Genomic DNA, 20710 nt, shown 5'->3' on the forward strand with positions numbered 1-20710 from the left:
GAGCGAGCATGGAACGCGCTCTCTCTTCTCCTGTGCCCGCGCGCGACCACCCGACTGCCACGACTTCTCGTACATCAACTTCTCGACATTCAAGAACAAACGACCATTACTTACGTCCTCTCTCTCCCTCCCACCCACCCCCTCTCTCTCTCCCTCTCTCTGACTGCATTTGATTATCTTTCGATTAGACGGAAGAAAGAGAAAGAGGAAGAGAGAGAGAGAGAGAGAGAAGGAGCAGAGACGAGACAGGCTCTCGGCTACTTAGCATTAAAACTACTCCTCTCAGAACTCGATCGGTAAAACGACCGACAGCCCGACAAGCCAACTCCAAAGTCGATTAGCGCGTAATTAAGACATTAGTCAGAAACTTGCGGCATTTAAATAGCTCGACGACCTTTCTTCTCCGATTTCAACGTTACGTTCCTATTCGAATCGATTTCATATTTCACGGGTGCGTCGGTAACGCATCGGGACAGAAATTTAATCGGATCGGTCGCGAAACTCTCGACTCGATCGGCGTTCGTGTTCTTTTTTCTCCAACATTGGTTAACTGTTTTCCCCAGTGCGTTGGAAGAATTTTTTTTCTCCCATTCGCATTTACGCAGAGCAACGAGCATCGAATTAAGGAAAGCAATTACAGATAATGGTCCCAACGGCACCCACCGACGGAACCGTACAGAAGTCAGGGAGAAAAAAAGAAACAGAAGATAAGACTGGAAAGGGTGGAAAAGAGAGGAAAAGACGGAGAAAGGGAGAAACAGGAAGAGGAGAGAGCGAAAACAGAAAGAGAAGAGGCTATCCAGAAGAGATACGAACGTACAGGATGGTCATTAAGCGGCTGCACCTTCTCTCCTTTCGTCTTGCTCGCGTGTCCCCGTCTTTACGTTCCTGGTTCGCTCATCTTTTTGGACATTAAACCGTTTCGCGTGCGGTAATTTTCCCGGGGTCATTTTTGCCGCTCTTCTTGCTCCGTCGTTAACTTCACTTAGCTCTGTTTACCCCCGTCGTCGTTTCTCTCTTCATCCCTCTTTCATCCTGCCCGTTTCCCTCGTCGCTTACTTCCGATCTTCCGTCTTCCGGCCCGCCTCTCGTCAGACGTCAGCCGAAAGCTCGCTCGCTTCGCCGGTTTTTTCACCCACCGAGCCCGCTTTTTTCCGTCCCACCACGCCTCCTTGTCAACTTATTTTTATCCTTCGATTAAAGAACGCCGCTCTTTCTCCCCGCACAGTCGAGCCGTATTAACGGCGATCATTGCCTCTTTCTTCGATCGTTGTCCCTCCCAAACCCCCGACTCCGACGAATCGAGTGAAAAAAAAATCGCATCGCGAAACTCGCGATTAACGTGTCTCAGTTGGAAGATTGGAAAACTCGAGGTTGCGCGAACGAAGAGTAGCTTTCACGTGCAAAGAGCCATAAACGTTTCCGCGTCGATTATTTTCAACGAATATCTCGTTAACCCGCGAGTTAATATTTAAATCGGCAAAGTGGTAAGAATTTTCTTTCAAGATCCAAACGTGATATTTTGCGAGACAGGAGACCCACGCTCCTTATAAAGCTCTGTTTCGCATTTTTATTGATATAACCGATCTCGCGGAATCAAAGATACCTGGTAAGGTGGAAACTCAAACAGATCGCGTTTCTCGCGAGTAAACACCTACGAAATTGAATGGAATTCGTTCTTCGAAATTCTATATACCGTGTTTCTTCGATGGTGGTAAGCGGTAGACGAGCCAGCAATTGGTCGCGAAGCACGACGAGGAAATTGAATTTCGCGATTCCGGACGCAGGGTGACGACGGGGAAGAGATCGATGCGAACCAGAGAAATCGACGTAATTTGTGGCACGCGGATGTTAAACAAGTGCGTCGCGTGTCTCGATGAACAATGCAGCGAGATGACAGTTCCTTTCCAACTGTCTAATTCGCGCGTACTGCTTAAGTCGTGCTGCTTCGTGCGTTTACGCGTTTCGTTAACGCGATCGGACCCTCGTCAAACGGATCTCGATGTAACTCATCGCGCGTAAATGCCGATACCACGCCTGACGTCCTCGCACGTAACGTCAATTAAAGGACGATCGAATCGACGCGCGTTTCCGTTGCATCCGCAACGCGCATCGTAGCTATCGATCATCTCAGAGATCGATCGATCTAGGAAACGCAGATGGAGAATCACGCGCAGCTTTTCATACACGAGGATCGATCGGCGAATCGTAGAGAGGAAAATTTTGATCCGCGAAAAGGCACGTTGGGCTACTCTAATTCAATTCCAGCTATAATTGCGAGATCTGGAACGGTAAAAAGTCTTTGCTCGTCCAGAGGAGGCTCGATTGGCTGTAAATTCGTGAAACGGAAAGCATCGTAAATCGTGAAAGGTCGGCGGACGATGCAACGCGTGCTGATTGGCGAGAGAACGTGTCTGAACCACAAATCCAGCCTCGTCTTAGGTTTTGTCGGCTTTCGCTGGGCTGTGTCTTAAAATCCAGCTCCGAGGATCTATCGATCCATCGTTAAAAACGATTCGCGAGGATCGCGTCAGCGGTATAAATTACTTTAACGCTATTGTCGCATTCGTTCGTTTTCGTTCGTGTTTGCCATCGTTTTGATCGAAGTAACGCAGACTCTAGCGACGGCATTATGAATTTTCTTTGCAGTGCGGTAACCGCTTTAAACGGGAAATCGTCGTTCGTGGAAGAAGAAAGACCGCTTTAAATTCTATTAAAGCGGCGGAGTAAAGTCCTGTCGGAAGGAAAACGATTATTATCGCCGTACGAGTCACATCGTTAAGTCCTTAAGAAATATTCTCTGCGGCGTAATATATTCCAAGCGGAGTTTATATCAAGCTGGCGCGCGCACGAGTTATCCAACAATTTCGCCGGTGGCCAGAAAATGGTAGCCGTGGAAATTCCTCAAACGGTTTTGGCTAGCGCCACGGTCGCCGCCATTCGTAACAGGTAATGTTGCCGGAAGTATCATAACGACCCATTCTCGAGTTTAAGCTCGTCTCTAAATACTATCCGGAATTAAGCGGAAACGACTATTCGTGATTATACGACCGACGACCATTGCCTGCTTTTCAACCGAAATCTTTACACCGCTGCCGCGTAATACCGCGACACATGATAACGTTCTCTCGGGCTAAGACTGGCCTTTGTTCGGCTATCGTCGTCGTCGTCGTCGTCAGCAGTCGAGAGCGTACCTTACTTCCGTTGAAAGTTCTGCTCTCTATCTATCTCTCTTCCTCTTTCTCCCTGGTACGAGACCGTGTAGACCGATCAAAGCCGCGGAAATGTCCAACTACGGTGGTTTATGCTACACACCGTTAAACTGTACGCGTCGAAAAGCTGCGAGAGACGTCCCAGAGTTTGAAACTGGGATAGAATTATCAACGCGTTTGATGAAAGTGGCCCGAGAATCGAAAGCCCGTGAAATTTGCCCATCACAAAACGACGAAATACATAATTCGTGGCGAAGGAAGCGATAGCATTATAGGGGAGGAAACAGCGGTGACGTTGACGCGTACCACCGACGTCGCCTATCTGCGCCACTCACCGAATCCTCCTTAATTTCGAGAAACCGTCGCCGCTGTTCGCCTACTTCGAAAGAGAAATTACAGGCAAATCGAACTCCGCGTATTCGCGCCGCTTCCTCGCGAAATCTCGTCTCGTCGAACGGTATCGCGGCTAAGGCTGAAAGGCGTCAGCTGCACCGAATTCCGAATCAGATTATCGCGAGCCATGAAATTTCCTCCTTCTACGCGCGTGTAAGTACAGTCCGCCAACACGCGAAACCTTTTGCGTTTTCGCGACCAAGTTATTCCGACGCGACGCGTTTCGATCACCGATCCGCGTCCGATAAGCGTCTACAGAAATCGAGAAAACGCTATCGAGAAGCTGAACGTGCTAGATCGGACTAGATCGGCCTGCACCGACCAAAGTAATTCGGCGAGTCGTTGCAACTTTGGAATATACCGCGTTGTCAAGAACAAGTGGAAACGTAATTCGGATATCCGGTAACGGTGGAGTAACGCAGAGAGACAAGGTAACGTTGCAAGCTGCTATTCGTAGGAATAATTTTAGCGAAACCGATGGCCCGCGGGTATTCGAATTAAAGCGAAATCGGAGGATGAGAGGGGGTGGGAATGACCAGGAAGAGGAGAGGAAGGGTGGAACGGTAACATCGGATTAGAGAAAGGGTTCCATCGACACTAGTGGCATTCCTACTGGATCGTACTATAATTGAGATTAGGGTACTTGGCTTTAAGCCTTTCGAGCCTCCGAAGATCGGCCAATCCCCTCGATAAGCGTTTATTATGAACGAGAATCTCAAGATCGGCGACTACATTGCCCTTGGCTTCGTCCTTTTGCTACTCCTCCCACCTTCCTCTCTCTCTCTCACTCTCTCTCTCTCTCTCGTTCCTCCCTAACCGTTCTTCTCTTCGGTTTCTCTCTGTGGGGCAATCCTCTTCAGGTTGCGAGATTGCGCCGGTAATTGCTCCTCGATTTCACCTACGTACACATGGCTTTCTATTGTTGCACATGAGCATACGATTTCTGGTGTGTACATATGCGAAGGGAAAGGGCGGCGACGCGCAGATGGAAGGGAAGGTAAAGAGGCAGAGAGGAGGGTGAAGAGAGTGGGACATAGAGGGAGTAATCAGTGACGAACTCTCGAGACTGTTCCGGCTGAACGCAATTAAGAGGATACCAAACCACCATCGACGTGGCTACTTGACCGTAGCCGTATTAGCATCCAGGAGAATCGCGTACCTCGCAAAAGGGATTAACCTTCGAGGAGATTCGCAGGCAGCTGCGAACATCGACTTGAGATTTATTCCGTTTCAATCGGAGAATCTATACGCTAAACACGGCTAAGGAAGTAAGAAAACGGGAGAAACAGGCAGAAGGCCGACCGGATGGCAAAGGTATTTCCACGGTTGAAACGAATCGTGTCTTGAACGAGAAAATCCAAAGTAATATCGTGGATGGTATACGTGCTTGGAAATCCTTTTAATGTGTTCGCGCGGCGAATGGAATAATTTTCAGAACGGACGGTGGTCGCGTTTCCGTGGTAATCCGGGTCGAAAGCGATCGGTCACGGAGCCGAAAGAGATTCGCGTGCGCGTTTCATTAATTGAAAACGGCTGAACTGGGACACGTAAGTCGCCTTAGTCGGAGAACCGACAGCACAACATCGATTCGGGGTTAGCTTTACGTTGAAATTAATCCAAGTGAGCCAAAGTTAGATCTGGCTCTGGCTAAGCCGGGCTTTTTGGTGACTTAGTCGGCCGTATGACATCGAAGCTCCGTCTTACTTGCAGCCCGATATCCAGTCGACGCATGACTGAAACTTCTCCAATGACTTTCTCCTTTCGTACCATTCTGGCTTTTCCGTCGTTCGTGTAATTGTAACGTTCGTTGAAACGTCGCTCGAATCTTTTACGTTTCTCGTTAGAAGAAAAGAAGAAAAAAGACAAGGGGAAAAGAAAAAGGGCTACTTTTTTGGCGAATTGCTGGAAACGTCGCGTGTTCGCCGGACGGATTATAAAAGAGGAACGCGGAGTTTCGAGGAAATCGAATCTTTATCGAAGCGTGATTTTGCGACCTCGCCGTGGCAGAAGGAATTTTTTCCCGATTTTAGCTGAAGTACGTAGCAGTGAAAATCTTGGCGAACCCGCGTTAAGACCGATTAGCGATCTAAACTTCGATGAACTCCGAGTTCGAGAGCCCGTTGGGATATGCGATTCCCCCTGTTGGCTCTCTTCGAGAATCCCGTTAGACCATTCTCGAGGATCGACGGTATAAGGACCGGTTTATCTTTAGTACCCCGGCACCAGACGTTTCTTCGCGTGGAACTCGATTAAACTTCCATTGCAACTTTTACGAGACATTGTCGAGGCTTAGGAGGGTATACGATCGCAAACTGTGCCCATTTCCCGGACAAGAAAGAACCTGCAATCTGCTAAAAACTAGTAATTGATTAAAAAATTGTAGCCGCGGACGTTAACGCGGATGGAAAGAACGCGAAAGGGAAGGGAAGGAAAGGGTCGGCAAAGAATCGGAGGGCCAGGCAAGGGAAGAGAAAAGCTGGCGAACTATCCGCGTGATTTAGGTGAATACCGCGTCCTGAAACGTGCCGCGAGAAATATATTTCCTCGTTGTTCCAAGGGAACAGAGCTTCCGCCGTACAACTTTAACGAGAATCCGTCGACGCTTTCGAAGAATATACGATCGTGAGCGACCGTGACAGCCGTCTACGGTAAGTCGCCGTAATTGATCCGAGAAATTATCGTAACGATGCAATTACCGGCATCTGCCGAGAGGGAAGTTGCAACGCGCCATGCCGTTTGAAATATCGTCGAGTCTTCGGAAAGAACTGTATGTCAATTTCGCGCGAAACCAGACAGCACAGAGGATTCGTCTTTAATGGTTGCCGAAATAAACAGCCCGTTCGAAAGGACTCGCGTAATTCTACGATTTATCGAGAGAATCGACCTCTTTCCACGCAACTTCCTACCAAATGTAGAGTCTAGAACCGTCTTAGATCGTGCGATTCGATGGCTTTACGAGAGCTTTTACGTCCACGCCAAGCACTTTTCTGTCGCTCAACCGCGCGCGCTCATATATTCCTCGAACGTCCTTCGAGACTCGCAAGATCGTCGTATACGGTCTATTCGCGGATCTAAGCGCGGGATTCAAAGCGAAGATAGCGCGCAATGGCATTGCCAATAAAACGCAGCAACCTTTACGAGTGCGACCCGATAAGTGCAATAACCGTGTTTCGTTCTCTGCTGTTACGCGCAACCTGTTTCACGTCGATTTCCACCGCGTGTTTCCAGATTTTGCGAATAGTCGGTAAGGATCCACGTGCCGATCCACCGAATAAACGGAAAGGTGAACGTCGAACGTTAGAACGTCGCGCGTACCCTTCGTAGCGTAGCCTTCCTCGAGTTAGGTGCTAGAGAAACGCGAATACCTAGGGTGGCTGATTAAACCTTGGGTTTTACGAGCATTACGCGTCCTGCCAAAGTATCTTCCCGTGCATAGGTGTACGCACACATACACACACACGCGCGCGCGCTGCAATCTATTTACACGCATAAATGTACCCGTATTATGCATAACGTGTATATCGTCCGATTTTCATTCCCGCGCGCTGCCTCGCGCGCAATTTCCACCCAGTCTTTTCCCCATACGACGAAAGCCTTTCAAGCTTTTCTTACCCTTCGTGGAGAAAGTTTCACTCTGGAGGCAGAAGCTACGATCGTCGCCGAAATATTCGGAATCCACGGCAGCGAGGATATTCGCCGATCTGGATGCCTGGTTATCCGACGATCTGGCGTGGAACTTTAGCCAATGCGGCGCGTTTCCAAGGTCGACAGCAACGACGATAGCGGTGGTGTGGTGGATAGCGGTGACGAAGGTATCGGTACAATGCAAGCGCACACGTAGGTACGTAGATGCTCTTCGCGAGTTAAGAATTAAAAACGTTCGTCACGAGAGGCTAACGAGCGTGCCAACGCTCTGTCCCACTTACCGTACAGTGGAACACAGCTGGCCAAGCCGCGCTCGAAGAATACAGTTTTGTTAATTATCCGAGGAAAACAGCAGGCCAGTTCCCACGCTCGGCCACTATCGACTAAAACGTCACGTGCGAGAAACCGACCAACTCGAACGCGAACCAAGAATTAGCCTGCAAGATTCCTCGTTCTCTTTCATTCTGGCGAATGAACCTACTCTGCCGCGATATGGTCTCCAGTTTCAATCTCGAATATCGATGTTGCTCGTTGTCTCGTTCTTCGGCTATTCCAAGAGAAACGTGACTTACGTAACAACGGTTTACTTCGTCGTAAGATGAGGCCAAGCTTGGTTGGCTGATACCGGTAGCAGGCTGCTTCTCGAAAAGAATCTTTTTCTCTAATTTTTAGCGAACAAACATTTGAATCGAGTCGGCAGCCAGCTAAATTTCAGGAAAAGCCGTTTGCACAGCCTGTTTTCTCCGACTTGTTTGTACGGTTTAGCGCGACGAGTACGAGGGGAAAAATGGAAGATAGTAAGTAACCAGAAAGATCCGTAAAACGATCTTTGCCTCGGTGTTCGCGTTTTGCTTCTTCCGCTGTTTTCGCGATAGATTTCGATTCCGATGGAACCGCAGAAAAGATACGGAATTTTGTCCACGATCATTTTTGACGAATATATTCAACCAGAGGGAATCGGTAAGAATGGCGAGGAAAAAAGAGAAGGACAAAGTCCCTCTTGATGGGACACTTCGTTTAATTAGGTAATCACACGGATCTTGCTACCCGACGAATGGTTTTAAGTAAAGCGTCTTTCTAATTGAAGTTTCTCAGTGACAACAGTTTCCCGATAACTCGTGCAATTAAGAAAACCGTAACGAACGAAACTCGTAAAATATTCCTCGGCCGCTTGCTGTAACAGCTTTTCGATTTCCGGGTATAAATTTTTCGTCGTCCATCGCCATCAAGTTAATTCGCAGATTTTCTAACGGGTCTCCGTTAGAAAAGTGTCGAAAGAGGTTTTCGCGAAAGCGAAGCAAAAGAAACGTAGCGACGATTAGAGGAAAATTCGCGTATCCGATTACCACGAAGGAAATTAACGGATCGCGTCAGATTACAACACCATCGCTGGACAACGTTTGATCGTCCTTCGAAAAGCTTGTCTACCGTTTCATAATGATTATTGTCGCGCAGTTTCCAGCGTCCTGCGGTTACCTGTTTATTAATGTATGGATATATTACGATTCATTCGCTGCGATTCGAGCAACGATCGCGCTATTATTACAAGGTCTATGCGTCGTTTAATTATAGCCGCGATAATATTAAATAAATTACCGTTGTTCATTTGTCAATCCCCAGTTTCCTCGTAAATTTCATCGAGCCCCGACTGAAACGGCGGCAACGCGGAATTTGTTAATTACGTAGGTCGTTTAAACGCACGCTGGCAGCTACCGCGTTTCCCGTCCAAGCCCCGCTACACTTGACGCATCGTTCCGCTAACTACCTTCGATTTACGCCTCTGTTCAAGGACAAGACGCTGGGATCGTGCTGTCGCCGCTGATCGGTGTGGTGGTCGGAGCTTTGGTCACGCTGGTCCTCATCATTCTTGTGGTGGTGGTGCGCGTACGCCGCGAACGAGTGTCGAAACCTCGACACGAAAAACCGGCGGAACTCAGCGAACTACCGCCGCAACAGTATCCTCTGCAAAATCCTCAGCAAACCGTGGAAACCGACCCCGACGTCATCCCAAATAAATTCGGTGAGTTTCTGAAGATTTGCAAACACGAAGCTTCGAAAGCGGCTTCGTCGCTGGCAAAGCGGGTACGCTACCGATCGGCGGTCGTGCGAACGATCGATGACCGTGCCACGCTGCGCCGCGCCGCTCTGCATTTTCAAATAATGGCCAGGAAACGTTCTCGCAACGCGCAGTTAATCTAATTGCGTGGGTTACGAGCATCGCCGCGATTTGTAATAGCAGCGTGTATAGATTTTATTAAATTACCGCGGCTTACACGGTTGCCGAGCGCCACGGCGCCGGCGGTATTTCATCCCCAACAAAAGAGATCGAACCAAAACGCCAAATATTTTCCAAAAACATTTTCCATTTGCTCGGCCAGTCCGCGATTGCGATCGATTCGTGCGATCGGCCGCGCAGTTCCTATCGCTTTCTAGAATTCGCTTACCGCGGTGGTACGTGCTCGCGGGACAAACATCTCCCACTAATTTCCGTCTACGTTTCTCCTACATCGACTTGGAATTGGTTACGAGACACGAATTTAAATACAAAAACTTACTTAAAATATCGCCTCCGGGGAAACACTTGTTCGGCGAGTCCAGCCATTAACAGGCGTTAAACTCGATAACGGGAAACTATCAAAAGTGTATGCGGGAAAGCAGCAACTCGTTTAACGCGACTAGAATGTTAATAAGAAATGAAATGCAACGGTTTGACGACGTAAAATAGATTTCTCGCTTTCATCGAGCCAAGAACGTTGGTCATTCCGTAAGATGGTACGTACACGAGGGTTGCGTAGGAAACGGCACGTTACAATCCGATAGGGCAAAAGTGAAAAGAGAAGGCGAGGAGAACCACGTGGCTAATTGTCACGGGGCGCTTCATATCGTTTCGAACGAATCCCAAAAGAATCATCTCCGGTTCGATGTTGCAGAAGGAAACCTGGTAGAAGTGAGCCCACCGAGTTATCCAGGCGGATATCCCCCGGGACATTGGGTCACACCCGGACCTACGCCAAGCATAGACGAACTCTGCCACAAATTCAGCGGAAGACCGACGGAGCTGAGGTTACCATCGAGAAGCACGATACCGAGTTTACAGAGCATGCCCATGACGGGAGTGATGATGGGCGGTGGACAGGGCGGCGTGACACTCGGTGGCAGCCAAGGTGTCGTCGTCGTCGGAGCCGGACAAGGCGTTGTCGTCGCTGGCGAGTGCTTGGACGGCGAGGCGATCAAGAGACGACTGATGGCCAACAGGCTTCCGGAGAGCTGCGTCTAGACCTCGTTGTTCGTCGCCTTCTGCGCCCGTGTATCGCGTTCACCGACACGAACAGAGGTCCCTTGCCGAAAATTTCGGCTCGTTCGTAGCGCTGCACGGCTGGACACTGACCATCAAGATGTTCGATGATCGATATCGTACGCAGCGAACGAACGCTTTCACGACTCGTCTTGCGAAACGATTAGACATCGTACGAAGCGGCATAAAGACAATCCGCCGTGTCGTTGCGAGCAACGGAACAACAGCCGCTAAGCTAACGGAGATCGTCGACTGGATAAGCGATGGATAGAAAGGCGAATGTGCGACGCGAGCTTAGATTTGTCGGGAAAACTTTCCAATCGCGAGAAGGTATCCGCCAAAATTGTTTTGTAAACGTTTTCTCGATAGTCGGGCAAAATTTGTTCTTTTCTCTTTTTTTCCTCTCGGGAAGAAACGGACGAAGAAAGGAACGGAACTGAAAGAAAAGAAGAAGAAGAATCGAACTGGAAAAGAGTTAGGTGAAAACTTGCGCTCCTGAGTTTTCCACCTGGGCAAGATGTTCCCAAGTAGTCTTCCTCTGTCTTCGAACGTCGGCGCAACTTTCTCCTATCCCTGTTTCCGTCGCCAGACTCCGAGTCCAACCATCTTCGACGCTGTCTTCTCGCATATTTCTTTCTCGCTACGTGACTTCGCCTCCCGGACACGCCGTACGACCGGACCACCGTTCGCCAAAGTGGCAGTCTCGAGTAACGTATCGAGGAAACGCAACTTTCTACCCGAGAACCACGTTCGACTTTGTATCCGACTGCCAGCCCAAGGTATTAAACGCGCTTCGAAGCGATTGCACTGGTAGCCGGCGGCGCTGGCAATCGACGCCGAAGAATCGAAATGGGGGTAAATAAACCCACGTCTCAGCCTACCAATCGAATTCTCCAGACATCGAGGCATTAGGCCGAGAAACGCGAGAAAAGATAAAAGGTTCTCGTACAACCCCTCTTCCGGTTGCTCGGAATGAAGATGGATGGAGGAACTGGGCGAGAATATACGATGGAAATCAGGGGAGAGGGAAGAGGAGAGGAAGACGCGGAGGAATGGAAAGATAACGCGATGTTACTTCGCCGAGTTGCAAGAAGGAAGAGGCGTGATGCGCGGTATCGAGGCTGATCAATCAGTTTCAACGACGGAAAACATATTCGGGGCGGAAGTAGTTTGTACGAAACACCATTTTATACGTTGCAACGTCGTCGGCATTTCCTTTCGATTATTTTTCCTGTGGTCGTCCTTCTCTTTCTTTCGTTTCTTTTTTATCTCTCGCATTCTCACGAAATCTCGTACGAGCGGAACGCGATTTTAACATTCGCTGGAATTAGGGACGACGTTTGATTCAACGAAAATCGCTTTCTCTTCCTAGCGGAGAGGATAAAATGCGTTAAGCAAGAATCGACAATAAGTGATGCGATCGAGAATAGAAACTCGAGGTGTTTGTAACTGTATCGCGACGAATCCAGTGGAAATTGAGGAGAACAGTCGGAGACGAGATAGTTTGGCGTGCGCGAGCTGGCAAACGAGACGGTTTACGGCGAGGAGACGCGGTTTTTTAGGAAAACGAAGAACTTTTTGTTCGATCGTACTCGATCGTAGCTGTGATACGAAGTTTCCAAATTTTCATCCATCGTCGACGTGGACGTTCCTTTTCGCGTTTAGCCTAATTTCCGACGTGAGTGGAACACTCTTGTAAATATACACGCACGTGTAGGCACAACGATCGGAGAATGAAAATTTACCGCGTGCATTGTTCTATCGAGAAGTCGCAGCCGTCCGACTGTTCTCCTAATTTCATTCGATTCTCTTAACGAACGGGAGAAGAATAACGGAGTAGCGGAGAGACTCGAGGAGTCTTTATACTCGGGTGAAAAATTGAATTTGTAAGGTCAGAAAAACCGGGCTTCCACGTGACACTTTGCGACGAAGTCATGAAGCTTGACGGCGAAACTAGGAGTAAAAAGTGACAAAGTATATTCCTAAGAGAATGAAGTAACGCCAACTTCGTCCAAGACTCTCGCTCGAGGTATGCGGTTTCTACTTTGAACGTGTAACGAAGAGAAGAAAACGAGCGAAAAAGAAATAAACGTTAAGTTATCGTAATGCGTGACGCATCGCGAATCGATTACGCGATCCAAATGATTAGTAACGTCGAACCAAATGTCGAGTGTTCTTTTTTTTTCGATGTATTAAATGAGAAAAAAAAGGGATAATGAAAGAATCCAAAAAAAAAGGTAACTAAAAGTCGTTGCTCGTTAGTTAATGTCGTATCGTTGTACATAAGTATGTATCGTTGAAGAATTTGCCCTGCGTGGGAACCGTGCTCGAGGACGATCGCACAAACGTCGTCGGTAATTTCGATGTTCGAGGGTGCGAGTTAAATGGAAGGTATAATCCGACTGACGATGAGTAAGAAACGCCGGTGTGCCAGGAAATCGAGGCGATTCGCAACGACGCGACCTGTATCGTCGTTCGATGGGACTCGTCGATTTCTGTTCGAGTGACAGGTTGACAGGTCGTTATTTCCCAAAACGCTCGACGAACAACGATCTTTGTTAATTAGAGTAAACGCTATCCTCGCCGCAAACATAGAATTAGCCGCGCTTCGGGAATCGGATCGAACATCTTTTTCTATCGAACCCTCGAAAAATCATCGTTACGGTCGATCGTCGTCGCACTGCCAACGAAATTGCTACGTTCCCGCGTGGAAACCAGCGACCTGATCGACGCGATCACACTTTTTTCTTTCACGTCCACGAACATTTAACCTAAACGTATCCGGCTGTCGATCTGGCGAGAATCAATTTTCGGTATAACGCACGCACAAGCCGAGAATCTACATCGATTCCTGTACGCTCAAACGTTTCGTTTCTCCTCGAGGGAAAGATGAAGAATATAATTCAGATTTTTCCTCTTCTTTTTGGCCGTTCTTCTTTTCTATATGGCTGCTCTTTTTCCGGCAAACGTTCTGACAACATCGATAGGAAAATTCTTGGCACGCGAGGAAACGATGCGCCGCTGACCTGGTGCAAGCGATTCGATCGAACACGAAAACGAAAATTAGAGACTAACGAATGTACATAATCAGCATGATGCGAGGTCCGTGTAAATCGATTATATTTTAAGTTCACTGTATAGGTGATTTCATATCAGAACTGCATATCGTCTACTAACTCGTATGTATATATTACATAAAGTTTCGATCTGAATAAACTGTTTAACTGTCCGAACTGAATCGTGCTTTGAATCACCCTCCCACAGGACTATCCCGACTCTCTCTGATATTCCTCCGACTTCGATTACGCTTGATTTATTAAAAAGATGCATCTTTGAACTTGGAAGGGAAAGATAGCGAAACGAAAGCGACCGTTTAAACAGCGATCGCTGCACACATAGATAGGATATATCCGCTTTTCGTAGGGAGCTACATTTCCGAATTAACGAAGCATACTACTTCGCTGAAGAGAATTCTCCATCGAGATTGTCGATTCAATGAAAGGAGATGGGAGACGCGGATCCCCTCGGTTCGCGAACAAATTCAGCCGATCGAACGATGCCAAATGATCTCCGGAGACCGTTAAAGCCTCATTTAGCATAATCCGAAATTTATAAAAGAGGGAGCGGAAAGAAAAATTGAACTTGAAAATCAGGGATTGGGGTGGACGAGATCGAATTTGCCGATTCGCGGCTGATCCTTCTTCGATTAAGAGTTCGTTTCCGAGGTATTTTTCAATGTTATTCGCGCCACGCGTTCAAACCCATAGAATTCTTAGTTCTGTCGCGAGAATAAATTCGAACCGGGTAAAATACCGACTGGAAAGAAGCCTGAAATTTTACAACGATAGCAAGAGGTACCATAAAAATCGCTTAAAATGCAACTACCGTGAGAAATCCCTGGCGTACCCTCTGGTGTTCCGAGAAAAAATGGAAGCAAGCTGAACGGAATTTTAATCTGTCCTTGTATCGTATTTCGCGTGCTTACGTGAATCTCTATGTACGTACCGTGAAGCAACATCTCGAGAACATCTTTGCCAACGTCCTCGACGAAACCAGCATGAACATCTTGAACACCGTTGTCGCAGTCACCTCTTGACACAAGTAGTCGTATTCTCCATGATAGAGCAGAACCAGTGTTTTACGAATTTATTCGTGCATTAGCACTTCTTAAACTCACGAGACGAGGGCAAACAACACTACACAAGGGATTTGTCTTGTATGATTTAACAATGGCGCAAGTGTTAACTTTCCTCTTCGGTATCTGTCGTATCGTCGGAAGATTCGACGTTGGATGGTTCGGCCTTGGCTGGTTCGACGTCGACCAACATACGTTGAAGCTGCTTCCGCAGCATCGTCGACGCGCTCACGATACAGTTCATTATGGTAAACAAGGCGCAGTTGTACTTCTGTATCATCGTGTTCTTGAAATCGTTTATGCGAGGCAATTCGATCTGTGAAAACGTAACGATTTCCATGGATCGAGAAAAAGCAGAAATTAACGTTGGTATCATCGTGCGTTACTACTTCTCTGTCGTCCAAAGTGGGAACGATCGTAGCCATTATCCTACGATACAGGTCCTCGACGTCGGCGCTGCTACCCCACAAGCCCTCGGTATGCGTCCAATAAACGAGACCAGCCGCGATGCTACTTTTCACGAGGAAGAGCAGAATGTTACAGAATTTGTAACCCGACGTCTTTGGCGATGTCTTCTGCGGACACTCGCAGAGCTACGCAAACGTACATATCGTTACTACGGTTTGCGACTGTATCGTCTCTTTGGACAGAGTACCAAGTTTGCGTACGTGACTCGAAAGAATATCAATATTTGAGAGTTTTTAAGAACAAGCGCGGTATTCCTTCCTTCGTATCTTTGTATTTGCATTGAGAATCGAGAGAGCCGGATTCTTATTTGCCGGCACACGGTATACAAGCGAATATCGAAGGTGGAGCGGAAAATCGAACAAAACTCGGAATTACTTACGAAACGAAACATTGATATTTCTAACTAAACGAGTTTATGTTTATTCGTATTGGCGGGTATCGCGACCGAATCCTCGAATTGCAGCAAAATACACGGCGAAGCTACGGAAATGGAAACAGGCGTGGAAAGAAGCCCGTGAAAGAGAGGAAAAGATTTGTCGCGTTTACGAAACCCTCCAGAGTATCCGGCTTTCTGTTCAACGAGTGGACCCTGGAGTCTGCTAGTCTGCTAAACGCGACGATGCTTTCGACTCGTGAGGTCACGTACGTACGTGTCCCTAACAAGTACGCCAACTCTAAACTGTCCTCCTCCATTAGAGACTCATCCGCGTCGCTATACCTGTGTACACCGAACCGTCGAGCTAATTCCAGGTAAACGCAACTACGGTATCGACCAATCAGTTTCCTACAGGAGCCGATACATCGTCATTCGTCGCTTCCTAGACGCGTGTATATCGCGCGAACACGAGTGGAACTCGCGCCATGGGAACGCGTTCGCGTGATTTAACGCCAAAGCTGCCTTGTTAACGAATCGAGATTCGATCCCGCTAACGGAATCTCATTAACGATAAATATATTCTGTTCGACCACGTACGCTTCCTGTTCAACCGTCTTTCCGCCTTTTGAACCGTGCGCCCAACGAAACGATCATTTGGTTCACCTTTGGCGGACAAGTTCTTTGCATGTCTTTCCGCGTGCAGATTTTAATGGGCACCGGTCTCGGAGTCCAATAAGACGAGCCTCCAGCCACTATGCTCGGACAAGGCTGCATCACGTCCGCATGAACGAGCTTTTGAATCCTCTTTGGTCTTACGCATGTCTCCGGATTGGACAAGTTGATGGTCTGCGCGACACACCTCGTTCCTCTCTTCATCGTTGCTGTCAGTTTTCGATTCGAGTCTCCTGCTTCCGATACTTCATCGAGACGAAGAGCGAGATCTGGCAGAAATGGGAAGCCGAACGACAAAAGGTTCTTCGATAGACTCGGCCAATCTTCGTGGTGGCGCGATTATGAAACAGCCAGCGGAAAATTTAGGTTGCGCCAATCTTTTCTCAAACGCGAACACGGCGATTTCTGTGCGATTTACCACGAGCCCGTTTACAAACTTACGAAATTTCGTCGGCTTCACTTTGCATCGCATAACCTCGAAACTTACGACGTTACGAATTTGTGGAGGAAGGTCGTTGGCTCTGGAAACTTGGAACGTTCCCTTTGTACACCACGGAAGAATTTTGTTTGACGGTTCGCCGAACGTGATACGAAGCTCCTAAAAGTATTGGTCGTGTTCTTTGTCAGTACATGTCGCACGAATTTTGACCGACGTATAAGCGGAAACTTCACGATCCTCCTAATCCTCCTATTCGTCGCGAACTTTAGCTCGATACCGATCGCTCCAACTACGCGAACCATACTTTCCCAAACGAATCTTTTTAATCGTCGAATCCGCGCCACCAACTTTCCACAGAGACGAAGCCACAAGCGTACGACGCGTACAAGCAAATTAAATTTTAATCCCTGAAGGCTCAGCTGTTCGATTCTCATCGACAAGAGAATCTCTATAGTTCGAACGACGAAGAAGGAACGAAAAGAGAGAAACCACGACGTGTACGAAGTAGACCGACGATGTTACGTATGGAGGACTCTCAGTCAAGTTTCGTTCGCAAAATCCACGTTCGATTCTTCCTCCTTTCGCTGGCTGCTGATAACAAAGAAGATATAAAGGAGGCGAGATTACAAGTAGGAACGCGGAGATAGCAGCTGGTAGCTGGATAGGTCACCGTAAGAGGAGATCTCGGTTGCTTGATGAAACGTTCCCGAGTTTCCCACTGCAGCTTCGCCACCGCGCCGATCTTCCATTACTGTTGCCTCAAGCTACCGGCAACTTCGCGATTCCGTATTCGTCAACATCTTTGGAAAAAGTCGCAAAATTTGCATTCGACGAGTTCGTACATTCTAAACATTTATGCATCCGACCAGGTTATCTGGCCGTCTTTCTAAACGACGACGCTTCCTTCCGCCGAGATCGCGCGCGTTTGCTTCAATTTTTATCGCGCGAACGTTTTTCAGCGAAGTGGAACCCGCCGAACGAACGCGTATGCGTTGCGCGATAAGCGGCGCGTCGTCGTCGGCTACGTTACTTGGAAAAATGAGCAAAAGTCTACGAGTCGGAGAAAAATGACGCGCGAACGTTACCACGATGCGTAATAAATACGTCCGTGACGTTGAAATAGTGGCGCGTTGGAAAAGAGTAACCGAAGGAAGAGACGTTTGACATCCGATGGCCGTTAAAAAGCGACTCGTGGGAAATTTGTTCGCGGTTGCGAGCGGTTTGTATCAGCCGCTCTTGGCGCGATGCTCCGTTATTCCACCGACATACATCACTTTTATCGCGAGATTCCACCGGTCTGATATGCTTATTAATAGACACCCGGCGCTCTTACAGCTCGCACGAAAAATATGGCACTTAAACGGTGGAATTCTTGTTAAGAAAAAAAAACGACGAAAGGGAAAGGGGGAATGGGAGAAGCGGATGAGAGAGGAGAAAGCAGAGGAGGGTACGAAATGAAAAGGTTGATCGCGGCGCAGGTTGGTGAGCCCAGCTATCTTGCCTCGCCAGGGTAAATGCATTCGTTCCGATCGATTGGGAAATAAATCAAACGTTAATAAATCAACTTTAACATTCCCAGCATCTCGTTTTATAGCCTTTATACCGGATCGATAAAAAGAAATCGAGACGGAATCGCGTCAAATATCGTCCCCGATAGACCGAGTGAAATTGCCGATTGATCAAATTTGCTCGATAAGCACGACCTTTTGTCTATCGCTTTGCTTGTCTATCGCGCTGGTGAATTCGACACGCCAACGGTTACCGTGTTACCCTCCTTTTCTCCACCGAATTCCACCGACTACACCGGGGCGAATGTAAATTTCGACAAAATAATTAATGCGGCCGACGAAACACGTGCAAAGGGGGAGATAGAGAGACAGAGAGACAGAGAGACAGAGAGGGAGAAAAAGAGACTTCTTACACGCCTATCGACGTTTGCCGCAAAGGAGAAACCGGAAAATTCACTGGTCGAATGCACCCTCGTTGGCCTGGAAATTTCCTCGCTGTGAAAAGAAACATCGAAACGCCATGATTCTGGGCAAAAAGGTGACGTTACGAAAGGTACAGTGGTTTCTCGTTAAAGGGAAGTTCGAGATACACTGGCGAAATGGTAGTTGGATACCGCGAGGGCAAGAAAGGGTGGGAAACCGGAACGGAACGCAAAAACGACGGAGAAAAACCGGTGTACGAAGGGAAAGAACGGGTGAGTTTCGGAGCTCTTCAAGGCCTTCTGGTAATTAGGTCGAAAAGAGAAGTAAAAATCGAGCCATAACTCGGCGAACAATTAATTTATAATTAAGTGGAAGCCCTGTGTAATTCAAGAAATTGCTGGCAAAGCGCGCTACTCGAAGAAAAATAAAATTATCTAGAGATATCTATGTACTTTTACCGACTGCGAGTACAAAGTTCTGAGAAGATCATCGTCCGACGTTATCAAGGTGAATAATTAATCGACGCGTTTGATAGCGCGCTGCAAAGTTTTCAACACGATCGACTAGTAGCCTTTCGAAGAATCGTTTTCGTCAGAATTTTCGGATACGTGTCTTCGATCCAGATGAGAAGGAAGGACCGCTGTTGTCGCGAATTCGTCGACGAAAAATCGACGAGAAGCGAAAAATAAAAGATTCGGCGAGAGACGGCGTGTAGAACAACGCGAACATAGGAAAGTGGAAATGACCGATTTTCAGAGGATCGTTCAGAAAGCATTTAGGCGGAATTCGAACTCGTCCAGGTAGATATTTCACCGGGTAAATCTGGGTGACACGGATTAAAAGGTATATTATCGTTTCTTCGGTGCGACGGCGAGCGTGCGCGATAAAAAAAGGAAAATATGGCCGGAAACGGGTATTGCGAGACGATAAAGGGAGATTCACGATCGCTTTCGCTCGATGGCTGGACATTAAGAAAAGCATGAACGGCGAGTAGGTCATAGACCTTTTAACGAAGCTATAGATAGAGAGAGAGGCAGAGAGAGAGAGAATGAGAGAGTGTAAGGAACGAAGCACGAAGGAAAAGGGACCTCAGGAAACTAATTTTCGCGATATTAGTCTTACGAAATTGGTTATTGATGTTCCATTCGTCCGCCGATAATGGCGGACGGAAGCGATTCTCCGGTGAAAGGTCGTAAGTCCAGGAAGGTCGAGCATCCCCGGGTCGCACCACCATTGCTCTGTCGTTCGTCCTTCTTAAAGGAATTGCTTCCTTAACGGGCGTTAAATCGACTTTCCCGACCGGTCTTCCTGGCTTTGCGATTGACAAATATTTCGTGGTCGTCTACTCTCTCCGTTCCACCTCCCGCCCCGCTCTTTCCCCTCCTTCGCTGCTTTCTTTTTTTATCCCTTAACTTTTTGCCCGGAATCTTGCTCGAGGTACTACGCTACCTTCTGCTTCCACCTGGGCGAGCGTTCTCGCTTGGCCTTCTGGCGTTCCGCCAACAATTCGTTCTACTCCTAGCTAGCCAAGAATGTTCGAGGAAAGGAGCACCCAACAATCGATAGATTCGTCCAGCGGCTGTCCTCGACGAAACAACGTTTTCCTTTCTACTTTGCTGGGAGATTATCTTCCGTTTCATTCGCAATTCGTGAATTCTTTCGACCAGTATCACCGAACGAACCAACATTCGCCCCTTCTGCAGAAGCTCGAGAGACGACAAAGAGAAGAATTCCTTTGGAGAACAACTCTTAGAACCGGTACAACCGATACACGGTTTACAACCAGCAATAAAATATCTACCAGAGAGACGACGATACATGGAAATCTCTATGGAGATCGATTGGCGAGAAGAACATCTAGTACAGGTATATCGAGCGGAAAATGTAACTTGCAAGGACATCGAACGAACCGATGTAACATTTCTGTTGGATCGTAATCCAAAGATCGAACGACCATTATGTGAAGCGTTTCCGTAGCGGTGCGCGCTAACGTCCGGCCGCGCTTATGATTTGCGACAACGCGACGCCATAAATTGGAATTACTCGGAAATCTCGAGTACGTCCTTCGTTACCGATTTCCATGCACGCTGTGAGAACCAACGTTCGCTTCCAAAGATCTCAAATCCGTACCGTGGTCGTTTCGA

At 47.9% G+C, this 20710-nt stretch overlaps 2 protein-coding genes across 3 annotated transcripts in view; one reads left to right on the plus strand and one right to left on the minus strand.

The window, feature by feature from the left end:
* Window positions 1–13778, plus strand: part of LOC138186344 (kin of IRRE-like protein 1) — a 256576-nt gene extending 242798 nt beyond the window's left edge. For both annotated transcript variants that reach the window (XM_069126144.1, XM_069126143.1), the window contains exons 13-14: window positions 9040–9270; window positions 10181–13778. In XM_069126144.1, the coding sequence (XP_068982245.1) occupies window positions 9040–9270; window positions 10181–10527 (578 nt within the window). In that variant the 3' untranslated portion in view covers window positions 10528–13778. The remainder of the gene's footprint in view (window positions 1–9039; window positions 9271–10180) is intronic.
* A 777-nt stretch (window positions 13779–14555) lies between these two features.
* On the minus strand, window positions 14556–20710 carry LOC138186238 (uncharacterized). Its single transcript, XM_069125867.1, has 3 exons — window positions 16188–20710; window positions 15070–15273; window positions 14556–14996 (listed from the first exon to the last, which is right to left on the minus strand). The coding sequence occupies exons 1-3, from the start codon at window positions 16398–16400 to the stop codon at window positions 14787–14789; spliced, it is 627 nt and encodes a 208-aa protein (XP_068981968.1). The 5' UTR covers window positions 16401–20710; the 3' UTR covers window positions 14556–14786.

Source organism: Bombus flavifrons, chromosome 13, assembly GCF_040668555.2.
Source record: "Bombus flavifrons isolate JBK064 chromosome 13, iyBomFlav1_principal, whole genome shotgun sequence".
NCBI classification, from domain to species: Eukaryota; Metazoa; Arthropoda; class Insecta; order Hymenoptera; family Apidae; genus Bombus; species Bombus flavifrons.